Source organism: Urocitellus parryii, chromosome 6 (assembly GCF_045843805.1).
Source record: "Urocitellus parryii isolate mUroPar1 chromosome 6, mUroPar1.hap1, whole genome shotgun sequence".
NCBI classification, from domain to species: domain Eukaryota; kingdom Metazoa; phylum Chordata; class Mammalia; order Rodentia; family Sciuridae; genus Urocitellus; species Urocitellus parryii.
In genome coordinates, this window is record NC_135536.1 from 132,948,703 (window position 1) to 132,972,765 (window position 24,063).

General features: G+C 47.7%; 2 protein-coding genes across 5 annotated transcripts; both read left to right on the forward strand.

The window, feature by feature from the left end:
• The first annotated feature begins 407 nt into the window (after positions 1 to 407).
• Unc45a (unc-45 myosin chaperone A) lies at positions 408 to 14,575 on the forward strand. 2 transcript variants are annotated; one of them, XM_026388150.2, is made up of 20 exons: positions 408 to 483; positions 704 to 865; positions 1,105 to 1,141; positions 1,435 to 1,610; positions 3,720 to 3,812; positions 4,404 to 4,571; positions 6,025 to 6,193; positions 6,546 to 6,716; positions 7,725 to 7,896; positions 8,757 to 9,057; positions 9,859 to 9,953; positions 10,187 to 10,328; positions 10,679 to 10,819; positions 10,970 to 11,097; positions 11,308 to 11,374; positions 11,822 to 11,935; positions 12,165 to 12,280; positions 13,217 to 13,334; positions 13,443 to 13,598; positions 13,717 to 14,575. In XM_026388150.2, the coding sequence occupies exons 1-20, from the start codon at positions 478 to 480 to the stop codon at positions 13,972 to 13,974; spliced, it is 2,790 nt and encodes a 929-aa protein (XP_026243935.2). In that variant the 5' UTR covers positions 408 to 477; the 3' UTR covers positions 13,975 to 14,575. The 2 variants fall into 2 exon arrangements, with proteins under 2 accessions (XP_026243935.2, XP_026243934.2); XM_026388149.2 differs by having other exon boundaries at positions 460 to 528.
• A 1,006-nt stretch (positions 14,576 to 15,581) lies between these two features.
• Rccd1 (RCC1 domain containing 1) lies at positions 15,582 to 22,848 on the forward strand. 3 transcript variants are annotated; one of them, XM_077799881.1, is made up of 10 exons: positions 15,582 to 15,806; positions 16,422 to 16,730; positions 16,909 to 17,299; positions 17,386 to 17,507; positions 19,053 to 19,151; positions 19,513 to 19,677; positions 20,384 to 20,413; positions 20,580 to 20,729; positions 21,088 to 21,248; positions 22,481 to 22,848. In XM_077799881.1, exons 2-9 carry the CDS (start codon positions 16,565 to 16,567, stop codon positions 21,237 to 21,239), a joined length of 1,275 nt encoding a protein of 424 aa, XP_077656007.1. In that variant the 5' UTR covers positions 15,582 to 15,806; positions 16,422 to 16,564; the 3' UTR covers positions 21,240 to 21,248; positions 22,481 to 22,848. The 3 variants fall into 3 exon arrangements, with proteins under 3 accessions (XP_077656007.1, XP_077656006.1, XP_077656008.1); XM_077799880.1 differs by having other exon boundaries at positions 15,582 to 15,695; XM_077799882.1 differs by lacking the exon at positions 20,580 to 20,729 and having other exon boundaries at positions 15,582 to 15,695.
• The last annotated feature ends 1,215 nt before the right edge of the window (positions 22,849 to 24,063 follow it).

Sequence of the window (24,063 nt, forward strand, 5' to 3'; positions counted from 1 at the left end):
GCAAATTTATTCAGGGAGAGGCGTCTGCGCTTTCTCCGGACTCGCAGGGGTCTGTAACACATGGTTGCCACTATCCTGATAGTCTCCCTTCTCCCACAGGGGCCCGGGTGCTTTCCTAGCCCTGGGCCTCTACAGCCTACTGATCGTGGCCCTGATGACCGCAGACCTCCTGCACTTCTGCAGCGGTCGGGGCCGGGGCGCTGGCCGGAGCTGTAGCCGCCGCAGGTCCCCCACTGGCTCCTCCGCTGCGCGCCCCCTGCAGGTCCCGGAGCTCACAAACTAGGTGCGCGGGCTAGGGGGGGGGAACCTCCCCCCAGCGCCCCGCCCCTGCCCGGTCGCGCTCTCCTTGGCCCGCCCCTCTCTGACGCCGCCTCTGACTCAGAGCTGGGGCGCGTCAGCCACTGGCAGCTTCCAAAGCCCAGGGCCACCTCCGCCCCAGAGACTGCGCCTGCGCGGGCCCGGGACTTCGGCTCCGTGATGACTGTGAGTGGTCCAGGGACCCCTGAGCCCCGACCCGTCGTCCCCGGGGTGCGTAGTCATCCTTCCTTGTCATCTCTCCTTCACAGTTACTCTGGCCATCCTCTGGCCTCCTTTCCCATTCTTAGCCCTCGATTGGACCCGCTCCCGACCCTTGCTCCCCTCTCCTAGCTCCCTTGTTCTTCCCTGAGCTGCCTCCCCGACGTTTCCATCCCATTCTCCACAGGCCAGCTCAGTGGAGCAGCTGCGCAAAGAGGGCAACGAGCTGTTCAAATGCGGAGACTACGAGGGCGCCTTATCGGCCTATACCCAGGCCCTAGGTCTGGGCGCGACGCCCCAGGACCAGGCCATTCTGCATCGGAATCTGGCTGCTTGTCACCTCAAGCTGGTGAGGGAAGCTTGCCGCTCTTTCCCTGGCCTGCATGGGGCCCTCTTTGGCCCATCTTTGCTGCTGCTTGGGCTTGATCTGGGCATTCGATTTCCCCAGCCATGATTGCCAGAAGTCTTCGGGCCTCAGGGTGTTGGGGGATCCGGTGACTCTGGAAAACAAGTGTATCTCTTCTGTCCTGTTAGTGCCTGGAAAGGGAGATGACCATCCTCTCAGGCTTCTGATCTTTTTTTCTACAGGAAGATTATGATAAAGCAGAAACGGAGGCATCTAAAGGTAAGGGAATATGGGCCCTCACGTGGAGCTGTGGGGCTTCTTTGGTGGGCAAGGACTCTGGGAGCACTGCACTATCTATCTACTTTCTTCTCCTTTGGACCCTGAAACACATCTGCCTTCTTTCTTTCCCACTCCCTTGGGCATTTCCTTTTCCACAGCTACCCTCACCTTTTCTGAGGCTGAAGTACCCACGCATCCCCCCACCTTCCTCTGGCCCTGGAGATATTTCCCTCCTGCTCTTGCCTGGAGACGGTGGCCTCATGGGTGCTGACAGAGCTCCTGTTTGTGCTCAGCCATTGAAAAGGACGGTGGGGATGTCAAAGCACTTTACCGGAGGAGCCAAGCCCTAGAGAAACTGGGCCGCCTGGACCAAGCTGTCCTTGACCTGCAGAGATGTGTGAGCCTAGAACCCAAGAACAAAGTCTTCCAGGAAGCCCTGCGGAGCATTGGGGGCCAGATTCAGGAGAAGGTATGTGAAAGACTGAGAGATTGGAGCATTGACCCCATGATGAAGTAGTCTGAATCAAGGGTATAGACACAGTTCTCTGGACAGGAGCTGCTGATGGCAAGTGAGCATAGAATGATGCTCAGCCATGCCAGTGGATAGGGAAAAGCAGGTTAAAATAATGGCATCATACTTTTTTTGTGTGGTTTGTTTGGCAAACATAAAAATTTGTACACTTTTGAAGGAAATCCAGGCAGACACTTCAGTGGTGAGATTGGGGGTCATGGACTCTCTTGTGACTGTTGGAGGAGATATAAATTGTTACAGTGTCTTTGGAGAGTATGGTAGCACATCTATTAAAATTTTAAATGAATATGTCCTGTGATCTAATGTTTACTTCTTACTGTTTCCCCTAGAGAAACCTTGTTCATGTGTACAAGTTAGGCTTGTGAATGTTTATTACTTGTTTATAGTAAGGAAAACTTGGAGCTCATTAAGTGCCCAGCAATAGGGGAATGGCTAAATAAACTGGGTCATGTCATTACTATAAACTCTTATGTTGTAATTACTCAAAATAGACAAATCTACATATAATCACACGGGAAGCTTTCTGGCACTTGTTGAATGAAAAAGCAAAATATTCAATCAGCAAGTGCTGTACCACTGAGTTATATCCCCAATCTAATAACATATAATTTATGTTAAAATGATCCCCCGTATACACACTTAAAACAATACTATGTTTCCTGTGGGTATGCCTGAGTAAATGCAATGCAAATACAATTAATAATATTTAAAAAGATACACATCAGAATAATAACATTGTGATCCTTTGGGGATTGGAATGGGATTGAGAGAGCTTTCCAAAGGAGACTTTGATTCATCTGTGTCTATATATATATATGTGAATGTATATATATGTGTGTGTGTGCATTTTTTTAAATTGTGGTACTAGTTATTGATCTCAGGGGTGCTTTAATACTGAGCTACATCCCTAGACCTTTTTATTTTGAGACAGGGTCTTGATGAAATGCTGAGGTTGGCCTCAAACTTGCCAAGCCTGGCCCTCAGCCTCTTGAGTTGCTGGGATTACAGATGTTTGCCATTGTGCCTGGACTGTCAATATATTTTTAATAAAGATATTGTTTCATAGTACATATATATATTTAAATACAGCTGATGAAAACTAATTTTTATACCTTTATTTTATTCATTTATTTTATGTTGTGCTGAGAATTGAACCCAGTGCCTCACACATGCTAGGCAAGTGCTCTACCACTGAGCCATAACCCCAGCCCTAGTACATATATTTTTAAATTAATTGAGGGAAAATAATTCAAAGACTGTGGATGAACTCTAACCAAAGTTTGAATTAACCAGATAATATGTTGTTAAAATATATAGTAGAAGCAAATAATACAATGGCAAACACTTTATTGACAGGTTGAGACCTGGGAAAACAAATAGTTTTCCTCTCTTTGCTAAATCTGTTTGGATGGCAGCAGCTGCCTATATGTAGAGAGGACTAGGAAGCATATTTCCTGGGCTTAGCAAGGGAATGTGCTGTGATTGATTAGTCATGTCTGCCATGGATGCAAGGGGAGAAGTGGGGATTAGGTTTGTGCCATCATGGATGCCTCATCACCTGGGGATGGGTAGGTAAGTAGGCTTAGGATGGGCTTGCTTGTTCAGATTTAAAAAAAAATAAAAAACTGTCAAAAAGAGAATTCTGAGCCAAAAGAAGTGTCAGCAACTGCCTTCTAACCTTCCAGCTCCCTTGATGAGTATGCCATGAGTTCTCTACATAGATGGCACCACTGTCAGTGGGTTTCCTTGTGGCTAATAGGATACCTCCCCTTCCAAAGAGCACTACCTTTAGCATTGATGCTGTTCCTGTTGCCCAAACAAGAATTAGCTCAGAGAGGAAAATCCACTTCAGGAAATTTAGGAGGAGCTTCCCAGCAAGTCTCTTCCTGCCCGTGGTAGCGTGGTGCTAGCCCTGAGCTCAGACATCCTCACTGTGCCTCCCAGAGACAGGAGCCAGGCCTTGGAGGAGACGGAGAGAACAGCAAGGAATGTGATATCTCTGGCCAAGAGAAGTGATTGCTTCTGTGCTTTACTCGTTTGTCCTAGGTACGATACATGTCCTCAACAGATGCCAAAGTGGAACAAATGTTTCAGATACTGTTGGACCCAGAAGAAAAAGGGACTGAGAAGAAGCAAAAGGTATAGGGCCTTGAGTGAGCCCATGGGGGCTGAACTCCTGGAGCTGCCCATCCATAGTCCTCTATCTCTTCACTGGTGTTGGCCTCAGAAACCCCTTTGCTGGCCTGGTCTGATGTATGTTGCTGTTTGAATCATGGGACCTAAATGGTAGCTCTGAGGGCTTGGAATTATACTATGAACCAAGACAAGGGAACCAGTATTCAAGAGTGACTTGTTGGCCAGTCCTCTTCCAGGAGCTAGGTATACAGAGGTAACTATCCCTACCCTTCAGGCTCTGCTGAAGACTTAGGACCACATTTGTTCTAACCATCAACTCTGAGAGCAGGGTTTCCCCTCTACCTAGAAGGAAGCTTAGAGAGGTTAAATTTATGGCCACTAAGTGGAAGTGGGGAGGTCCAGAGCTCAGGGCCTCTGCTTAACCTGTCCCATGCTACATACAGTGTCAGTGTTGTAATGTACTTTGTGTGTGTGTGTGTGTGTGTGTGTGTGTGTTGTGTGCTGGGAATGAATCCAGTGCCTCATGCATGTTAGAGAAGTGCTCTACCACTGAGCTACATCCCCAGCTCTTATAATGTGCTTCCGTGGACACAGGCTTCTCAGAACTTGGTGGTGCTGGCCCGAGAGGATGCTGGAGCTGAGAAGATCTTCCGGAGCAATGGGGTTCAGCTCTTGCAACGCCTGCTGGACACTGGAGAAACTGACCTCATGCTGGCAGCTCTGCGTACACTGGTTGGCATTTGCTCTGAGCATCAATCACGGGTAGGTAGGGCAGAAGATCTAGTTATTGTTTCAGTCCATTTGTCTGTCCATCCATCTATCTATGTATTCAACAATCCATTAATTTATCTATCTTCCATCCATTCTTCCACCTTTCATCTTATTCCAAAAAGAACTTGAGGCAGAGTATAGGAGGAAAAATAAAAATAATACCTAAAAGACCAACGTGAATTAGTATGAAGTAGGGCACCCTGAGCACTGCTTTCTTGCAGCTAGCTCACACAAAAACACCTGGTCACTGACTCATTTAGTGTCCATATGCTCAGAAAAGGGCCCTAGAGATCAAATTGGCAGCCAGGCATGGTGGCACAGGTTTCTAATCCCAGCAATTCAGGGAGGCTGAGGCAGGAGGATTGCAAGTTCAAGACAGCCTCTGCAACTTAGTGAGACCCTGTCTCAAAATAAAAAATAGAAAAGACTGAGAATTGTGATTGTGTATCTCTGGGTTGAATCCCTAGTATTAAAAAAAGAAAAAAGAAAAGATCAAACTGGGTTTTCTTCTGGAGAGGGGTCCTCACTTAGAGTTATGTGGTCAAAGATGTCACCCATAACATTTTTATCATGGAGATAGTGACTTTACATGTAGAAACTACCTGACCCTGACATGATTCTCAGCACAGAGAGTATAGCCAGAATGGACCTGCTCTTGGACCAGTGTAGTAAAGTCCATGCTCTCAGCTCTTTCTTGAGCTGGCTTGATCTATCAGAAGTGGAACTGTGAAGTACTCAAAGAAATTCCCTTTCACTTTTTTTTGGGGGGGTGGGGTTGGGTTGGGTGCCTACTGAGGTTGAACCGAGGGCCTTGGACACTCTGAGCAAGCATTCTACCACTGAGTTACATCCCCAGCACCTTAATGAAGTCTCTTTGGGCCAAGTATAAGCTATTTTTCTTGGCCTCCCAAGAGGTCAAGAATGGTCGAACCATGTAAATTTTGTTTTCTTCTTCAGCTTCTGGAAGGAGCCAGTGATGGGCTCACATGGACCTTATGGGGTTCTCCAGATGAAGATTGGGGTAGAGAGGTCTTGCAGGTTCATTCCACTCATGTTCACATCCTCTAGCTATGGACAGACCTCAGGGCTGTGGTTAGGGAGGAATAAGGTGGCTTTGTCCAGTTTATGTTTCTCCTTCTTGAGGAGACATGAAACAAAGTAGTTGCTCCCTGGGCCAGAGTGTTTCTTGTCTTCTGATTGGACCAAGGAGAGCAGAGGTAAGGACTCTTCTGGAATGTTTTCTTTAGGAAGCCTTTCAAATGCAATTTTTTTGGCATGACCACAGGTCACACCATCTGTCAGGCCTGCTTTGTGCTTTCTTGGAGCTGGTTTTTCCTCCCAAATGTTTTCTCACCTCTGACTACACTCTCCAGCTCAGAGTTAGGAAACTCTATGGCTGCCCTTCATTGACCAGAGGCTTCTATCTGCCTCTCTCCCATTCCAGACAGTGGCAACTCTGAGTGTGCTGGGAACTCGAGGAGTGGTCTCCATCTTGGGTGTGGAAAACCAGGCTGTGTCCCTGGCTGCCTGCCACCTGCTACAAGTTATATTTGATGCCCTCAAAGAAGGTGTCAAAAAAGGTTTCCGAGGCAAAGAAGGTGCCATCATTGTGGGTGAGTGAAGCAGGCCTGCAGTTTTTTGGGGTGTTGTTATTGTGGAGGGGATGGGGCTGAACCAACGAGGCTAGTTCTTTTGGGACCAGACTTGCAGCTGCAAGTTAGTTAGGAAATGGCTTGGTGACAGGATTTTACTTAGATTCTAAGTAGCCAAGATGCTTGAGGGTAAGGCTGGAGTTTAGGCATGAGCCTAGATACAGTTCCCCCCTGTGTCTTCTTGGCTTGTTGGAGGAGTTCAAACGTCAGACTGGGATGGGCCACAGTGGATCCCACTAATGTCCTCTTTTTGGTGCTGAGAATTGAACCTAGGGCCTGTGTATGCTAATCACTGATGTGTCCTTGTTGCCAGATCCTGCCCGGGAGCTGAAGGTCCTCATCAATAATCTCTTGGAGCTACTGACTGAGGTTGGGGTCTCTGGCCAAGGCCGAGATAATGCTCTGACCCTCCTGATTAAAATAGTGCCCCGGAAATCACCTAAGGATCCCAACAATAGCCTGACTCTCTGGGTTATTGACCAAGGTAGGTGATATAGTTTACAGAAATTTGCTTAGGTAGCTGAGGACTGTTTATCCATAGGAGTGGTCAGAAAAGTAGCAAACACACAGCCATGCATCTGCATCAAAGTACATCCTATGGCCTGCATAGTACCCTTAGGAGCTTAAAGTTAGACCCTTTGATTGTGTATGTGTACAAAGGCATACATACCAAGCAGGCCTGAAATAGCAGGTTAACAGAAGGATTGGACTGGCTTTTTTTAAGTTGTAGTTGGACACAATACCTTTATTTTTGTTTTTATTTTTATGTGGTGCTGAAGATCAAACCCAGCGCCTTGCACGTGTTTAGGCGAGTGCTCTACGGCTAAGCCACAACCTCAGCCCCTGATTGGCTTTCTTTATCTGAAGGTTTTGTTTATTTATTGGTACTAAACCCAGGGGCATTCTACCACTGAGCATGTCCCTAGCCCTTTTTAAAAAAATTTTATTTTGAGACAGTCTTGCTAAATTGCTGAGGCTAGCCCTGAACTTGTGATCCTTCTGTCTCAGTCTCCAGAGTGACTGAGATGTACCCCTGTACCTGGCTGAAAAAAAAAAACAAATTTTAATATGTCAGTTTACTCCTCTTTTTTTCCCAAAAAAGATAAATAAAAAAAGGTTTGGAAAGGCCATGCTGAGCACCTCTGCCAGGTCCCTTTGCACCCTTCAGCTTTTTTGTTATCACAATGATCCTCTGAACCCTGGGTGTTATTTTCCCTTAGTTTTATAGAGCAGGAACTTCAGAGCCCCAGAATATTTGGTCCCATAGGGCCGGGATGCAGACCTCACTTTTGAGGTCCTTCCCTGACCACAGCAGCCTCCTGGAGATTGTATATCCACCAGCTATGTTCTCTGTGCTGCTTTGATGTGATTGTCTGAACTCTGTGACTTCTTGGCTGAGAAGGAGGTAGTCCTGCTTGTCTCTGGAAAGCCATATCTCTTTACATAGGGGTTGGAATTGGTGTTCTACTGTCTAAATGGAGTCTCTTTTCAGGTCTAAAAAAGATCTTGGAGGTGGGGGGCTCCTTGCAGGATCCTCCTGGGGAGCTTGCAGTGACAGCAAACAGCCGTATGAGTGCCTCCATTCTCCTCAGCAAGCTCTTTGATGACCTGAAGTGTGATGCTGAGAGGGAGAATTTCCACCGACTCTGTGAAAACTACATCAAGTAAGGGAGTCTGCCCTCTTTCTCATTTCCAGGGATTCCAACAAAAAAGTTCTGACTTCTTTGGGAAGGGGCATAAGTGACAGGCTTTCATCAGGGAAAGCAGCTTTGGGGAGGACTGACAGGGGCTAGACAAAGTGCCCCAATATGAGTAAGGGAGTCTTGCTATGTTGTCCAGGCTGGCCTTGAACTCCTGGACTCAAGTGATCTTCTTGCCTCAGCCTCTCAAGTAGCTGGGACTACAAGTGCATGCCACAGTGCCCTGCCCAGACTCTCTTCTTGTTCCCATGTGACTTTACTAGGGAGGTTCCTTCTCAAATCAGTTTTCCAGTAATGCAATAAATGTATCAAGTGCATACCTTTACTGCATCCTTTTTTTAGTGGTTGATGGACCTTGGTTTTATTTATTTATATACAGTTCTGAGAATCGAACCCAGTACCTCCACACACGCTACCACTGAGCTACAATAGCCCACCTAGGCACTTTCCATGTATTCATTCCAACACAGAGGGGAAACATGATACTCCTTGCCCTTAAGAGCTTATAGCTTTGGGGGAAATGACAGATGATAAACTGTGAAATAAACAGAATGATGTCAGTACAAGAAAGGAAGTAAACAGGATGGTGTGAGTGACAGTAGCCTTTGTTAGGTGATATGTCATCAGGGAAGACTTGAATGAAAGTAGATAAAGATAATTGGTGACCATTGTCATCCTGGTGAGAGAGCCCTTGTCTTCCCTTGGCAGCTTTTCTTGCTATTTCTTTCCAAGTAGTTTAGGTGCCTGGTCAGTGGAGGGAAGCAAGGAAAGGAGAGTACTTCATGCATGCCTTGGTGTGACAGCTATCACTCTGTTCCTCTCAGGAGCTGGTTTGAGGGCCAAGGGCTGGCCGGGAAGCTACGGGCCATCCAGACAGTGTCCTGCCTCCTGCAGGGCCCATGTGACGCCGGTAACCGGGCCTTGGAGCTGAGTGGTGTCATGGAGAGTGTGATTGCTCTGTGTGCCTCTGAGCAGGAGGAAGAGCAACTGGTGGCCGTGGAGGCTCTGATCCATGCAGCTGGCAAGGCCAAGAGGGCCTCATTTATCACTGCCAATGGTGTCTCGCTGCTAAAGGACCTGTATAAGCGTAGTGAGAAGGACAGCATCCGCATCCGGGCACTGGTGGTGAGATGGACAGGCTGAGGGTGGGCATGGAGGCGGATGAGCATGGGTGCTGACGTGGCTGGGTCTCACTGTACAGTCTTAGCACCCTGTAGGTGAAAGTAAGATATATAAGGCCTGGGCCTGGTTCCTCCTGTTAAGCCAGGTACTTTTTTTTTTTTTTTTTTTTTTGAGTTGTGAATGGACAGAATACCTTTATTTTATTTAATTATTTTTATGTGGTGCTGAGGATTGAACCCAGTGCCTCACACGTGTTAAGCAAGTGCTCCACCGCTGGAGGAGAGTTGGGGATATAGGGTGTCACATGCTGTTCCCCTGCTGGTAAGAAAGGCTGGGCCTGCAGGAATCAGGCAGTGTCCCCAGGAACTGGCGGCTTGGGCATTGTCTAGCCTTCCATGAGCCTACTGTGGCCATGGACTTGTGGAAGCTGTCCTTCCTTCTTGGGTCACTTAGTCCTGGATTTCTCTATCCCATAAGGCCATGCTAAAACACCTGTCTTTTCTCCACACACATATTGGCTCCACTTGCAAAGAGGTTTATTGTAGACCTGGAATGGAACAGAACAATTATCAGTGTAGATTGGGAAGGGCTGGAACCTAGGAAGCCAGGGTGCCAGTCACTACCAGGCTCTATGTCGTGTGGCCATCTCAACAGGCAATCATTGCCTAATGCTGAGATGGTAGCCTGGTGGAGAAGATGCTGATTTGTGTATCAGCTTTAAGAGAGCTGTAGCAGAGAATTTGGGAGGAAGCCTAAACTAGGCATGGAGGAGGGCAGACAATGGGTCCTGTCTTCTTTTTCCAGGGACTCTGCAAGCTTGGTTCAGCTGGAGGGACTGACTTTAGCATGAAGCAGTTTGCTGAAGGCTCTACTCTGAAGCTGGCCAAGCAGTGTCGAAAGTGAGTGGTGTTGCTGTGGCTCCACACCTGTCAGAGCTCAGGGGTGGGGGGTTTGGATAGAGGGCTTTCTGTCCCAGGCAGGGGCTGTTCTCCCCTAGGCAAACTCTTCTGGATGCCGGCACATTGTTTCTGTATGTTGACAGGATGCCCAAGCCTCTGACTTTTCTTTATCTTGATATATTCTTTCCCATTCCCCAATTCAGATGGTCATTCACTCCCCTGCATGTCCCCAGGTGGCTATGCAATGACCAAATCGATGCAGGCACTCGGCGCTGGGCAGTGGAGGGCCTGGCTTACCTCACCTTTGATGCTGATGTGAAAGAAGAGTTTGTGGCGGATGAGGCTGCTCTGAAGGCTCTGTTCCAGCTCAGTAGGGTAGCTCTGTGGGTTCCTGCTGTCACCCTGGGGACACCATTTAGGATATAGTTTACCAGGCTTTCTTGACAGGTCTTGGACTTGGTATTGCAATTCCAGGGAGCAAGGGCTGGCAGCCTGAGCAGCTACTCTATGTGGCCTGGGCAGCAGCAGTGTCAGGGAAGATGAGCTTTTTGGAAAAATTGGTGAGGTCAAATTTGTGAGCTCCCTAAGTCTGGGGCCTTGGGAGATTCCCAGATTCACCCTGATGTCCAGGTGGAACAGCAGAGGGTGAAACAGGGCCCTGGACCTGGCAGCATTCACTACTCTGTCCTGGACTGACCAGCTGAACTTCCCTCTGTTCCTGGCAGTCCGAGGAGAGGTCTGTGCTCTTCGCAGTTGCTTCAGCACTGGTCAACTGCACCAACAGCTATGACTATGAGGAGCCTGACCCCAAGATGGTGGAGCTGGCCAAGTATGCTAAGCAGCACTTGCCTGAGCAGCACCCTAAGGTAAGGGGTACACTAGAAGAGTCTTGGAGTTTGTCTGTTGTTAGGAACAGCTGGCTTTATGTTTCCATGTTCATCAATTTCTGCTGTGAGAAGGGCTCCCTTTCCCTGTCTGGTTGACCAAGGCCCCTCCTAAGCTGTGTCCTTCTCTAGGACAAACCGAGCTTTGTGAGGGCTCGGGTGAAGAAGCTGCTGGCAGCAGGTGTGGTGTCAGCCATGACATGTATGGTGAAGACTGAGAGCCCTGTGTTGACTAATTCCTGTAGAGAGCTGCTCTGTAGGTAAGGCTGCCTTGAGTTGGAGTGAGAGCTCTCCCAACTCTTAGGCCTTGTTAGGCTGCTAGTGTGACTGTGGGTGGAAGAGGTCCTGGGACTGTGGGCCTCTTGGAGCAAGGGAGGCCATTTGCCTGCCTTTCTTGTTGAGCCCAAGAATGGAGTATCTGCTTGTCAGAACCTCAGACCTCTCCACCCACTACTGTCTTCTCCCTGCAGAGTCTTCCTGGCTTTGGTAGAAGAGGTGGAGGACAGAGGCACTGTGGTTGCTCAGGGGGGAGGCAAGGTGAGCTGGTTTACCTATTTCTTCCTGATGCTAAGCCTTTAGCTTATAAAACATGATTCAGTACCTGTTATGCCAGAGATAAGGGTTGGATGTGGCATGGAAGGACATTATTAGTGACCATCAGGAATAGCTTCCTACAGAGTTAGTGATGCTGATGTGGGTGGGTTCTTCAGAGTACCTCAGCGTTTTATGCCCATTAAAATCCTGAGCTCACCTCCCTTTCTCTTTTCTCACTTACTTCCATGGCCCCAGGGCCCAGCACAATCCATAACTAACTCTTAACAGGTGTTTGAGCAAGAGTTTGAGTAGTTTAATGAGAGACCTCAGGTGAATAGCATCTGAGCAGGGAGTGTTGTCAAGCCTGGAGAGAGAAGGAGAAGGGTGGGGGCACAGTTTGGCTTACATTCCCAGGCATGTCCTGGGCCACTGATGGGCTTGTTCCTACAGGCTCTGCTTCCACTGGCTCTGGAAGGCACTGAAGTGGGACAGACAAAGGCAGCCCAGGCTCTTGCAAAGCTCACCATCACCTCCAACCCAGAGATGACCTTCCCTGGTGAGCGGGTGAGTGCCTTCTTGACTCAATCGTAGCCTCTCCTCCACCCTCACTGGGCCCAGATGGCCTCTGGCTAGGGCTACTCCTTGGGACCAACATTATCAGAAGCTTTGCTAAGCCCTAGGGTAGGGGAAAGCCTTAGCAGCACTCTCTTGGAGGGTGGACTCCTCCCCATGGGGTTAGTGGAATAGCAGGGGCTGTGGTGATTAGCCCTGACCAGTGGGGGGCATATCACAGATCTATGAAGTGGTCCGGCCCCTCGTCTCCCTATTGCACCTCAACTGCTCAGGATTGCAGAACTTCGAGGCGCTCATGGCCCTAACAAACCTGGCGGGGATCAGTGAGAGGCTCAGGTAAGGGGTAAGGGGTGGGTGGGACATCAGGATTTGTATTATTCCTGGTAGATTACAGTCAATCATTGGCTTATTGGAGCCTCATAGTGACTCCTCTGTATCATACAGATGAGGAGACAGGCCAGGAGAGGCACCAAGACATTGCGTGAGAACATTGCAGGTTCTAGAGATTACCTGGCTTCAAATCTTGACCTCAGTAATTGCCAGTGTGTAACTTCAAGCAGGTTACTCACTGCTGTGTCTCAGTTTCCCCATCTGTGAGTGGGATGATTATAGTATCTAGCTCATGAAGTAGTGGTAAGAAGAATTAAATGAGAAAATACATGTAAAAGTAATTAGCACATAGACATTTTGGACCCCTAGCAATGTGTTCAGTATGTATTTGACATTAATACTAATTGTGACCTTGAGCACATTACTCTACTCAGTCCCAGTTTCCCCTTCTTTTTTTTTTTTTTTTTTTTTTTTAAAGAGAGAGGAGAGAGAGAGAGAGAGAATTTATTTATTTATTTTAGTTCTCGGCGGACACAACATCTTTGTTGGTATGTGGTGCTGAGGATCGAACCCGGGCCGCACGCATGCCAGGCGAGCGCGCTACCGCTTGAGCCACATCCCCAGCCCCGCCAGTTTCCCCTTCTACAAAATGTAAAGATAATCATACCTGCTTTCATAATGGGGTTGTGGTGAGGAGTAAGTAAAATAATCCAAACAGCTGAACAGGTTAAGTGCTCAATCGTTAGGGTTAAATTGCACTGCTATCGCCACTGCTCTGTTGTCCTACTGCCTATTTGTGAGCATTTTCCACAGTCTTATGCTGTTTCCTAGGCCTAGTCAGAAGGCTAGAAACAACTGCAGTTCATATCTGGTACAGCCCTGTCAATGGACATTCCCAAGGGAAATCCCTGATGATGCTGACTCTTCTACCTTTGTCTTCAGACAGAAGATTCTAAAGGAGAAAGCTGTGCCCATGATTGAGGGTTACATGTTTGAGGAACACGAGATGATCCGCCGGGCAGCCACAGAGTGCATGTGTAACTTGGCCATGAGCAAGGAGGTGAGTGATGGTCCAGGTTGTCCTGTCATGCAGAGATGGACTTGACCCTGTGCCCTGGATGGGCTTTGCACCCAGATGACATGGTTCTGTCCCTCCATATGACCACAGGTACAGGACCTCTTTGAAGCCCAGGGCAATGACCGGCTGAAGCTGTTGGTGCTATACAGTGGAGAAGATGATGAATTGTTACGGCGGGCAGCTGCTGGAGGCTTGGCCATGCTCACGTCAATGCGACCCTCACTGTGCAGCCGCATCCCCCAAGTGGTCAGTGCTGTTTTTAGTGGGGAGGATAGGTGACCCTCATGGTGTTGGTGGGGGATGTCCCAGGGTGTAGGTGTGTTCTCCACCAGGATTGAGCCTATTGCTGCCCTGTTTCTTGCAGACCACACATTGGCTGGAGATCTTACAGGCCCTGCTTCTGAGCCCCAACCAGGAGCTGCAGCACCGGGGTGTTGTGGTGGTGTTGAACATGGTGGATGCCTCTAAGGAGATTGCCAGCACCCTGATGGAGAGTGAGGTGCTAGAGATCCTGTCAGTCCTGGCTAAGGGCGAGGAAGGCCCTGTTACTCGGGCTGCTGCAGCCTGCCTAGGAAAATCAATGGAATATGGGCTTATCCAACCCAACCAGGATAAAAAGTGAGGGCTGCCCTTGACCCCAGGCTCTCACACACACTACCTATTGCACTGAGAATAAGGACAGAAGCAGCTTTGGTTGATGGGCCCTGGGATACCAAACACTCTTGCCTCTTCTCCACAGCTGCACTTTGACAATCTGTTGAGTTGTGGATCATAATCAGTCATACAGCCCTGCTCTGCCAGCACTGCCTTGAGCCTTACTCACAGGGGCCCTATTTCTTCACTGCTGTAGAGAGCTGGGGAGAGGCAGTACAACTCTGCCTGTGGATTCTAGGCATCAGGAAGGGCATATCAGTAGTCTCTTAGCTGTGAGCATCCTTTCAGTCTGTTAGGTCTGCCCCTCTAATAAAGTGTATGGTACTCAAATGTGTGCTCTCTCTCTGAGCAGGGAGGACTCTGTGGGCAGGAACTGGATATGCGTGAGTGTACAGTAGAGTTCTGTAGCAGCAGGAGAACCACCTTTATGGAAGGAATCTGATAGATTTACCTCTCCGGGGCCCACTGAGTTGCTTTTAATCCTGCTGGAGAGAGAAGGGGTAAGACCAGGAAGCTGGTCAATAGAAACCATTCAGTTTCCTGGAAATAAATGGTTTTAGGATATGGACTCCCATGTTTGCCCTTCAGTATTTTTGTCTTTATGAGTCTCGGTGACCTCCAGTCAGGCAGTGCTTGGGATTTGGGGTTGGTGGTGACCCCAATAGACCTCCAGGAGCCGAATTTGATGCAAGCCCACAAGAGTCTTTATTCCCAGCTCAAGCCTGGACTCACAACTGTTCCCAACTCAGCGGTTCCAGGGAGTGAGTCCTGGTCCTTTGTTCAGTGAGATTTTATGGGTTTTGGGGGGATACTTTATGCCTCACAACATCACACAGCAAATCATTCCATATCATGGGAAAATCAAACAACAACTCTTAACATTGAAAGCACATTCTTTGGCGGGAACAAGTTGGGTAGGGGTGATTGGCTAGTACAAGAGGGAGGTTAATTTGAACTGATTGGTTTAGGCCACGAGGGGTGTACGTGCTAAACTACATGGTTTCCCATCATGTTATCAACCACCATAAACTTCTTGGGGGTCATCGTGCATTCCAGGTATTTTCATTGTCTTATGCTGATTGGAGGTTGCTAGAGGGGGTTGCCATGGGTCCTCACCTAGCCTAACATAGTCAGGGACACTTGGCGCTGCAGACCTCTCCTGTTATTTACAAACAACTCAGCAGGGTGGGTATGTGCTTAGGAGTGCTCTGTGGGTTTTTCCAAGGACAAGGGTCAGCCCCCTTCCTTAGGACAGGCCTTGAGGTGGAAGCTGCTGTTATTTATTTTTAAAAATGGAGTCACATTAGCTTCTCAGTGTATGTCTTCACTCCTGTGAAAAACCCGTCTCTTCTGTAGTTGAGCCTGGTTGGAAGAATGGTGCAGGTCTGGGACTTTTCACCTTCCAGGACCCTCCCTTCTCTCAGAGCCTAAACCAGAGTTCCAGGCTCAGAGGCCTCAGAAGCGTGAATGACAGGGCCCAAGCCAATCAGTGGAAAGTAAAAGCGGAGACGCCCAGTACATCCGCTTCCCGTTAGCCCGGGAGTTCTGCGCATGTCCAGTAGTGAGCTACCGCCGTCAGCCTGAAGGAAGTAGTGAAGGAGCTAGAGATCCTGTCAGTCCTGGCTAAGGGCGAGGAAGGCCCTGTTACTCGTGTTCCCTCGGTGGTTCTAATCCGAGCTCCTCCGCCCTGTGAGTGGCCCTGTGAGTGTCCCTAGTTACCGAAGGTTTCAGGCCCACTTTACAGATTGGCTTGTGTTAACTCAGCGTAGGTCTGGCCGACCCCGCGGGACTCCCTGGGAGGTGAGCACTTACCTGCAGCCTCCGAAACAGTGACGTTACCGCGATAGTGGGGCCAAATAGTGATTGGCCCCAGGAAGGCTGCTGCAGCCAATGGCCTCGCTTGGCGCGCGGTTCTTCAAAGCTGCTCTCCGTGGCGCTACCAGGAGAAAGGACTTTCCTGAGGGATGGAGGGTACTGGGCCAGGATCAAGGTCAGAGACCCCCCTCCCCCGGGTTGGGAGCAGACACGGGGGATGGGGGACCCATGAGCTGATTTCTGAGATTTGAAAATCCTTGTAAAATTCCGATCAAGCCTAACTTACCGAGAAAGTGGCACTGCTGTTGGAACCCCCAGACTGAACCTAATAAGCCAACAACATACCAAAGCCTTTATTTGCATCCATTACAATTCTGAGAGGTAGATACAAACAGCACCCGTCTCACCGCTTTTGTAAAGCTGAAAAAATGGATTTGGATTCAGGTTAAGAACATCGGTTGGCTGCGGAGGCGCATGTGGGTGAGGCCGGAGCTGCCTCTCTACTTCCTCGGTTTTGTTGAGAACACTGTGCAGTCGGTGGAACCTGCGCTCAGCCCTCTTCCCTGTAATCAGGAGTATGACATTTCTTTCACTTTGTAGATAACGAAGCTCCAGCTCCTAGGAGGCCAGAGACGCAGGGTGCCGCACCCTTGCTGGTCTGCAAGAAGCATCTGTGTTCCAGCCCTATCCCTGGGACCTTGCGACCCCAGCCGGGTGGCGGCCGGCAGAGGGCGCTGCGGAGCATGGCCGGAGAGCGACCTGGGGCTTGGTTCGGCTTCGGTTTCTGTGGCTTCGGACAGGCGCTGGGCTCCGGGCGAGGGCGCCAGGTGCGCAATCCTGAGCCGCTGCGGGCGGGCGTCGACGTTTGTCGCGTTAGCGCGAGCTGGAGCTACACCGCCTTCGTGACCCGTGAGACCCTCACCTGATCCCGATTCCAGCCCCGCCCCAGGCAAACTACACCCTACCATATGGCCACTCCAGGATAGAACTCCCATTTTGGTCCCATTCCCTCCCTAGCCATCCATTTTGGCACCCTGCCCCTGCCTAGACCCTACTCAGGGTATATGTCCCCGGTCTGCCCACGCAGGTGCAGGTCGCTTGGAGCTGTCTGGCTCCACTAATGGAGCGGCAGAGGACTGCAGGGATGCTTGGGCCTCAGAGGGACTCCTCGTGGTGATTCGCACTGGGACGGAGTCTGGGACTGAACTGCAGGCGTGGACGCCCGGCTCAGCGCTGCGTGGGGCGCCCCTTTGGACCCAGAAGCTGGCACCTGAGGCTGAGGTGGAAGACCAAGCACGAGATGAGTCTGGAGCTGGCTCTCTGCCCCTGCTGCCTGGCGCCTGCGCCTACGTGAGTCCGCAGCCACCCTTCAGCCGGACTCTGGTCCCGGAGCTGCAGGCACGCCGGCTAGAGCTGGGCGCGGAACACGTGTTGTTGCTGTGCGCAGCTGGCCAGGTGTTCTCCTGGGGCGGGGGCAGGTGAGGGCCAGCTGAAAGCGATTAGGAGAAGCCGGAGGAGGGGCCCCTTAATGTGCCCAGAGCTGACTAGGGTTTCCCCTGCTCAGGCACGGACAGCTGGGCCACGGGACGCTGGAGGCAGAACTGGAACCAAGGCTTTTGGAGGCGTTGCAGGGCTTACCCATGGCCGAGGTTGCGGCTGGTGGCTGGCATTCTGTGTGTGTGAGTGGTGAGTGACCCAGTACTTTTCTAGACTAGCTCATGATCTTTTTACACCTCCCCCCTCTTCTAGTTTTGGTGGGAAGCCTCTTCAGGCCTCTTTTAAACTCATCACACTTTAGTCAACACCCACTCATTTGTATGACTCCCCAGTGCTTCTCAAATTCAGCCCCTCTGCCTCCTCACACCTGGGCCGATTCAGATGTTTCTCTACTTCTATTACTGTTCTCAGTACCCCTCCCATCCACCTGCCTGCAGCCAGGGTCAACTTTCTGAAATACCCATCCAGGAAAACATGAAAGGATGAGGGGCAGCCCAGTCAAGGAGAACAGAGAAAAGACTAGAAGTTGCCCAGGTGGCTGTGATGTTTGGCACACTGGACCCTGAGATGCCTAGAGGGAGGATGAGGTTGGTGGGTGTGACTCTGTGGTGGTGACCTAGAGCCAGATAAGGAGGTTCCATTTTTTCTTTGTGGTGCTGGGGATTGAACCCAGGGCCTTGTGCATTTGAGGCATGCACTCTACCAGCTGAGCTATATCCCCAGCCCCAGGAGGTTCACTTTGGATGTGTTGAGTTCAAAACCATATGGGTGATCCAGGGACAACTATTTCCTAGCCTTTTGGAGCCCACACAGAGCATGTGACTGGCATAAGTGATCTCTGTAGCTAGGGCTCTTAATCTGCTACTTAAATCACTAGAGCTTTTTCAGTTACTTTCCCCATATTCTAATGTAATGGGCCTGGTTTGGCAGCCAGGCTGAAGAACCTTTGGGCTAGAGGGCATAGAACAGAGGACTGGAAACAGCCCAATGGTAGAACTCACACTTAAGGACCAGGATGAATTGGCATGCTTAGGTTTGGAGTACAGGTTGAAGCATGGAGGCATCAAACTATGCCTTCAAATCATCATTTTGCCTCTGTGATCTTCGGCCTGGTACTTAATGTCTCTGTGCCTTAGTTGTCTCCTGAACAAAGTAATATTGTGTAAAATAGGGGTATTGTCATATAATTTCTTGTGGGTTACTGTGAGGATTCAAGGATTATATTTTAAAAAGTGTATAAAAACCATCATAGAATAATAACCTTTATAAGGTTTAGCAAATTTTTAGCATTAGGGCCATTGCTTCAACATGATGGTATTAGAGCAGCAGTGGTACAGGAGAGGCGAGAGCTTCAAGAAGCAACAGGACTAGTGGCAGGTGGGGTTGAAAAGGGGCACAGGCTGCCTCATTGGGTTTGAAAGGGAAATACTGCAGAAATTCTGGGGTTACCATGGTGTGTTTGGGTGTGTGGGGGGATTGATTTAGCAACATAAATTAAAAATGAAAATAGAGAAAGTCCAGCAGGGATTTAAGGGAAAGGTAACCAGAAAGAATTAAGGATCAGGGAACCTAAGACAAGTAAGCCACTAGAGTCGGAGGTCACCTTTGCCTGGAGTGCCACTTGGGCAGAGCAGGCTTTAGTAGTGCCCAGAAGCTGATGGGAGGGTTAGGGAAGTTTGGATTGGTGAACAGGGGTTCATGGTCTATTTAATGGGTCCCCTTGATCTCTTTCAGAAACAGGGGATATTTATATCTGGGGCTGGAATGAATCGGGGCAACTGGCCCTGCCTGCAAGGAACCTGGCAGAGGATAAGAAGATTTTTACAGAGGAAGGTGAGGGTCAACATGACTTTCAGAGTCATCTCCTCACAATGTTGCTATCATTTCTTACTCCTGGATGTATGCTGGCTGAAGAGCTATGGTGCTCAAAAGCCTGATATCCTTGTCACCCCAGACTACATCACAGGATTTTGAGTCCCTTACTGGGGAGCACTGGCAAGGCTAATGCCAGTCTCAGCACTGCGCAGCCTGCAAGCCTGTCAACTCTAACACTTCCTGTGAGTATGGTGGGAGCATCAGCTTTAAAGCCAGAGAATAATGTGCTCTGTAGATCTGTTGTAGCAATGAGATAATGTGTGAATAAGCTTAATACTCAGTGTTAATAATCATCAGTATAAACATTCCAAAACCACAGGTCTGAATGAAGATGGTTCTGAAGTGAATAGAATATCTGGGGCTGAGGATGGAGCCCCTGCTCCCTTCATAGCTGTACAGCCCTTCCCAGCTCTATTGGATCTTCCCCTGGGCTCAGATGTAGTCAAAGCCAGCTGTGGATCCCGGCACACTGCTGTAGTGACAAGTGAGTGGGGCTGGGCAGGCTTTTCCAGGATGGACTGAAAAGGCATTCTACCTGTGTTCTAGCTGGAGCTACAGAAAAGGGAGTGGTCAACACTGGGGGAGGAGGTGGTGAGGAGAGGTGCGGGGGACGGAACCCAGGCCCTTGCACATGCTAAGAGCACTCTACCACTGAAGGTGCGTCCTCAGCAAAGAGTATTATCTTTTTTTTTTTTTTCTTTTTAGTTATACATAGACACGATATAGTTTTGTTTATTTATTGTTTTACATGGAGCTGAGGATCAAACCCAGTGCCTCATGCATGCGAGGCAAGTGCTCTGCCATCAAGTATAAGGCATCTTTACATACTTACTCATTTAATCAAGCTTCTATCCGCAAATAGCTTTAATAATAGCTCCCCAGCCTGTCAGGCCCAGAAGATTATGCCTCCTCCACACTCAGATACTGCCTCATCCAGTGTCCTGATCTCAGTAGCTGCGAGATGCACGCCACTCAGTTCACATATGGGAAGATAAACTTTTTCCACTGGATCCTTTACCACATCAAATTTGATTAGACAGTTGTAAAGAGAGAATATGTTGTTCCATACCACACATATCTTGTGAGGATTGTGACATGCTGGCTATGGGTTGTGCCAGGCCAGTCTAGACCAATGTCTTGTCATAGAATAGAATAATACTGACAGCTATTTATTGTCCTTCTGGTTTTAGGAACAGGAGAGCTGTACACCTGGGGCTGGGGTAAGTATAAGGATTGTTTTCGTGACCCTTAAGCCAAGGGTAGGAAAAGCCTGGAAATAAAGATGGGTGACAAAGCTACATCATCTTGAAGAAGCAGGGGTCTCAACCTGATTACTGGAGGTGCAGAACTGAAAAGCTGTGTGCTCTCTTCCTGGGGTCTAAACAGATCTAGGCACACTCCAGAGAATGTCTACAACCAACAGAGAAATAGTAGATGACATCAGGACTGACAGGCTGGGGAGCTATGACATCTTCCTTTCTGCTATGTTGCCAAGGCTGGCCTTGAACTTGAGATCCTACTTCATCAGCCTCCCTGGTAGCTGGGATTATAAGTGTGCATGCAAGGGAGTGTTTAACAGCATTTATAAAACATGTTTGTGTGTTCTGGCACTAGGTAGAAAATGATAAAATGGAAATCTATGCTAAACATTTTGGTGTAGGTAGCAAGGAAGCTTGGAGGAACCTCTTGCCTGTAATGACTGGTTGCCACTGGACTTTTGGGACCCTGAGCCTGGCCCTAGAGGCTTTCTGGCTCCAGTCTCCTGGATTCACAGAGCAAGCACCAGCAGGGGGTGGGTGTAAACCTTATCCCCTCCTGGCTACTGTCCATGGGCTGCATGGAAAAGTAGCAAGGTCTATTGGAGAGGATGGCAAAGAGGCACATCTCACTTCAGGTAAATATGGACAGCTTGGCCACAAGGATAGCACCAGCGTGGATCAGCCCTGCCTTGTGGAATACTTTGTAGAGAAACAGCTCCAAGTGAAGACAGTCACCTGTGGGCCATGGAACACCTATGTGTATGCTGTGGAAAAAGAGAAGACCTGACGTGTGAATGTATGTATTTAAGTTATAAAATATAGAAAAGTGAACAAAATATGTTAGAAAATTATAAAGTTAACAATTGTGAAACTCCCTTTTGGGAGATAAGGAGAGAAAAAAAGAACTCCTTTTCAGGTTAGGGAAAACCATTGCCAGCATCCATTGTCCTTGTATTTGTCCCTTTCCATCACAGCACTCCCCTTCACCTTAGAGCAGGGGCCTTAACTTTGCTGCACTATAGAAACACTTGGAGAGCACTGAAAACTTTGATGACACAGGCCAGTGTCCCAGATGATGAATCAGAAACTCTGTGAGGCCTAGACATAAATGGGTTTTGAAGTTTTCCCACTACATCCCATTTTTTTTTTGTCCTGAGGACTGAATTTAGGATCTTGCACACTCTAGGCAAATACTCTACCACTGAAGTACACTGCTACCCTTTTTTGAGACAGGGGTCTTGCTAAGTTTTCACCCCAAGCCTGGGTCTAGTCAGTCATTTTCTATACAATGGTGATTGTGCTTCAGTAAGTAGAATCATGGGGTAGAAAAAGAAATTAGGTCCCAGATGTTAATATTTGTTCTAGGCTGGCCTGGAACTTGTGATCCTCCTTTCTCAGCCTCCTGAGTCACAGGGGTTATAGATGTGCACCACCACTCTCACCCAGATGATTTTAATGTACAACCAAGACTAGGAACCACTATAGGTCATTTTTTTCACTCATTTCCCTGTAATTCATCAATATGTTGTATTTTCGTTTGATTCAAAATGTTCTGATTTCCCTTGAGAATTTGCCTTAATTTCTAAGTATGTGTACTTCCTAAGAAATTTTCTATTATAGTTTAATTCCATTATGGTAAGGAACATTTTATTTCAATCATTACAAGTTCTTTTTTTTTTTTTTTAGTAAGACATAATACCTTATTTCAATTATTTTTATGTGGTGCTGAGGATCGAACCCAGGGTCTCATGTATGCGAGGCGAGTGCTCTACTGCTGAGCCACAAGCCCAGGCCTCAATCATTACAGTTTTTAAGACAAATTTGTTATGATTTATTTGACTATTTTGATGAATGTAGCTTTTACTAATAACAGATTTTGGTTGGAGTTCTCCACACTTAGGTCTGGCCGATTGGTGCTAGGGTAGTGTTTAGTTCGTCTAGTCTTGCTGATTTTTACCTAGCTATTCTGTATTGCTGGGAGAGGGTTGTTAAGTCCTTGACTGTGGATTTGTCCATTTTTCTTTTCAGTTCTACCAGTTTTAGCTTTGACTGTCTTGAAGCTGCTTTTAAAATATAGACACATTTAGAAGTGGAACATCACTGAAAGTGGCAAAGTAAGAAAACTCTGGGTTCATCTCCCACAAAACCAACTAATAAATTGTATGGTCTTTTTCAAAGAATTGTGGTTGTGGGTTTTGACTTATCCTGTAGGCTCTCAAGAACTGGATGGTTTTATTTATATTTTTTCTTTCTTTTAATATTTTTTTTAGTTGTAGATGGACAAATCTTTCTTTTTTTTTTTATTTGGTGCTTAGGATTGAACCTGGGCCTTGCACATGCTAGGTGAGCGCTCTACCACAAGCTCAGCCCTCTTTTTTTTACTTGTTATTTTTGGATTTACATGACAGTATATTTCAGTATGTACATATTGTACATACAGAGTATAACATTCAGGATCTCATTCTGAAACTCTTTTTAAAAGTACAAGTACTGGCTGCAGCAGTCTGGGACAAGGGACAAATCGTTGGCATAAGCAATAAACATAACTTCTGGAGATGAAGAGGTCAGGAAAGGAGATACACAGAGGAAAGGTTTCTAAAAGCTCTCATATGCTAGGGATTGAGAAGGCTAGAACACAGGCCAGAACTAGATACATTACTCAGCAAAAAGCCTGTAAAAAATAATAAATTCCCCTGAATAGCTGCAAGTTCTGTGCAAGCAAGAATTAAAGATTAAGGCAGAGTTATAAATAAATGGTTAAGTGTTCCATTTTAACAGTCAAAAACTGGGGCACATCCCAAAGGTAAATATATACACACACACACACACACACCAGTTTATTCATGTTTGTTTTATATCATATACCCCTATTATATGGTATATAATTCTACTGCTCAGCAGAAGGGAATGAATTGTGGATACAAGCAACAACATGGATGAATCTCAAAATAATGAAAGTAGTACTGGAAGAACGAGATCAAACAGGAATATATTTTATAGATTCTCCTTATATGGGCTGGGGTTGTGACTCAGTGGTAGAGTGCTTGCCTAGCATGTGTGAGGCATTGGGTTCGACTCTCAGCACCACAAAAAAATGAATAAATAAGATAATGGTATATGTCCATTTACAAAAAAAGAAAAAATTCTTATATAAAAAACTCTGGAAAACGCAATCTGTGGCATCAGAAAGCAAATCAGCAGTTGGTATCAGGGTGAAGATTTCACAGCTGTGCACTTTATCAATTTATCAAAGTATACAGTTTTGCTAGTGCAGTTTATGTCAGTTATACCTCAAAGCTTATTACTTTTTTTTGTTTGTTTGGTACTGGGAATTAAATGCAGGGGTGTTCTGTTACCCCACAGCCTCAGCTTTTTTTTTTGGACATAGGGTCTTGCCAAGTTGCTGAAGTTGGCCTCAAACTTTGCAGTTCTAACTAGAAAAATTTCCATATATCCTTTTGGTCTTTTCTGTTTTCCATAGGCCAAATCAACCAAAAGTTGGTTGTGGGGAAAAATAAACCAAGGAAAAAAAACGCCATGGTATCTTTTTGAAAGGTAACTACACACATTTTAATTTATTTTTAAGAATATATTTATATTTTAAAAACAGG

Bases quoted from the DNA above. Each gene is read 5' to 3' on its own strand.
- Rccd1 (XM_077799881.1), top strand. From the start codon at position 16,565: ATGGCCGGAGAGCGACCTGGGGCTTGGTTCGGCTTCGGTTTCTGTGGC. The intron at 16,731-16,908 runs GTGAGACCCTCA...CTGCCCACGCAG, and splicing joins CTACACCGCCTTCGTGACCC to GTGCAGGTCGCTTGGAGCTG. The intron at 19,152-19,512 runs GTGAGGGTCAAC...CCAAAACCACAG, and splicing joins GAAGATTTTTACAGAGGAAG to GTCTGAATGAAGATGGTTCT.
- Unc45a (XM_026388149.2), top strand. From the start codon at position 478: ATGACTGTGAGTGGTCCAGGGACCCCTGAGCCCCGACCCGTCGTCCCC. The intron at 10,820-10,969 runs GTAAGGGGTACA...GTCCTTCTCTAG, and splicing joins TGCCTGAGCAGCACCCTAAG to GACAAACCGAGCTTTGTGAG. The intron at 12,281-13,216 runs GTAAGGGGTAAG...CTTTGTCTTCAG, and splicing joins GGGATCAGTGAGAGGCTCAG to ACAGAAGATTCTAAAGGAGA.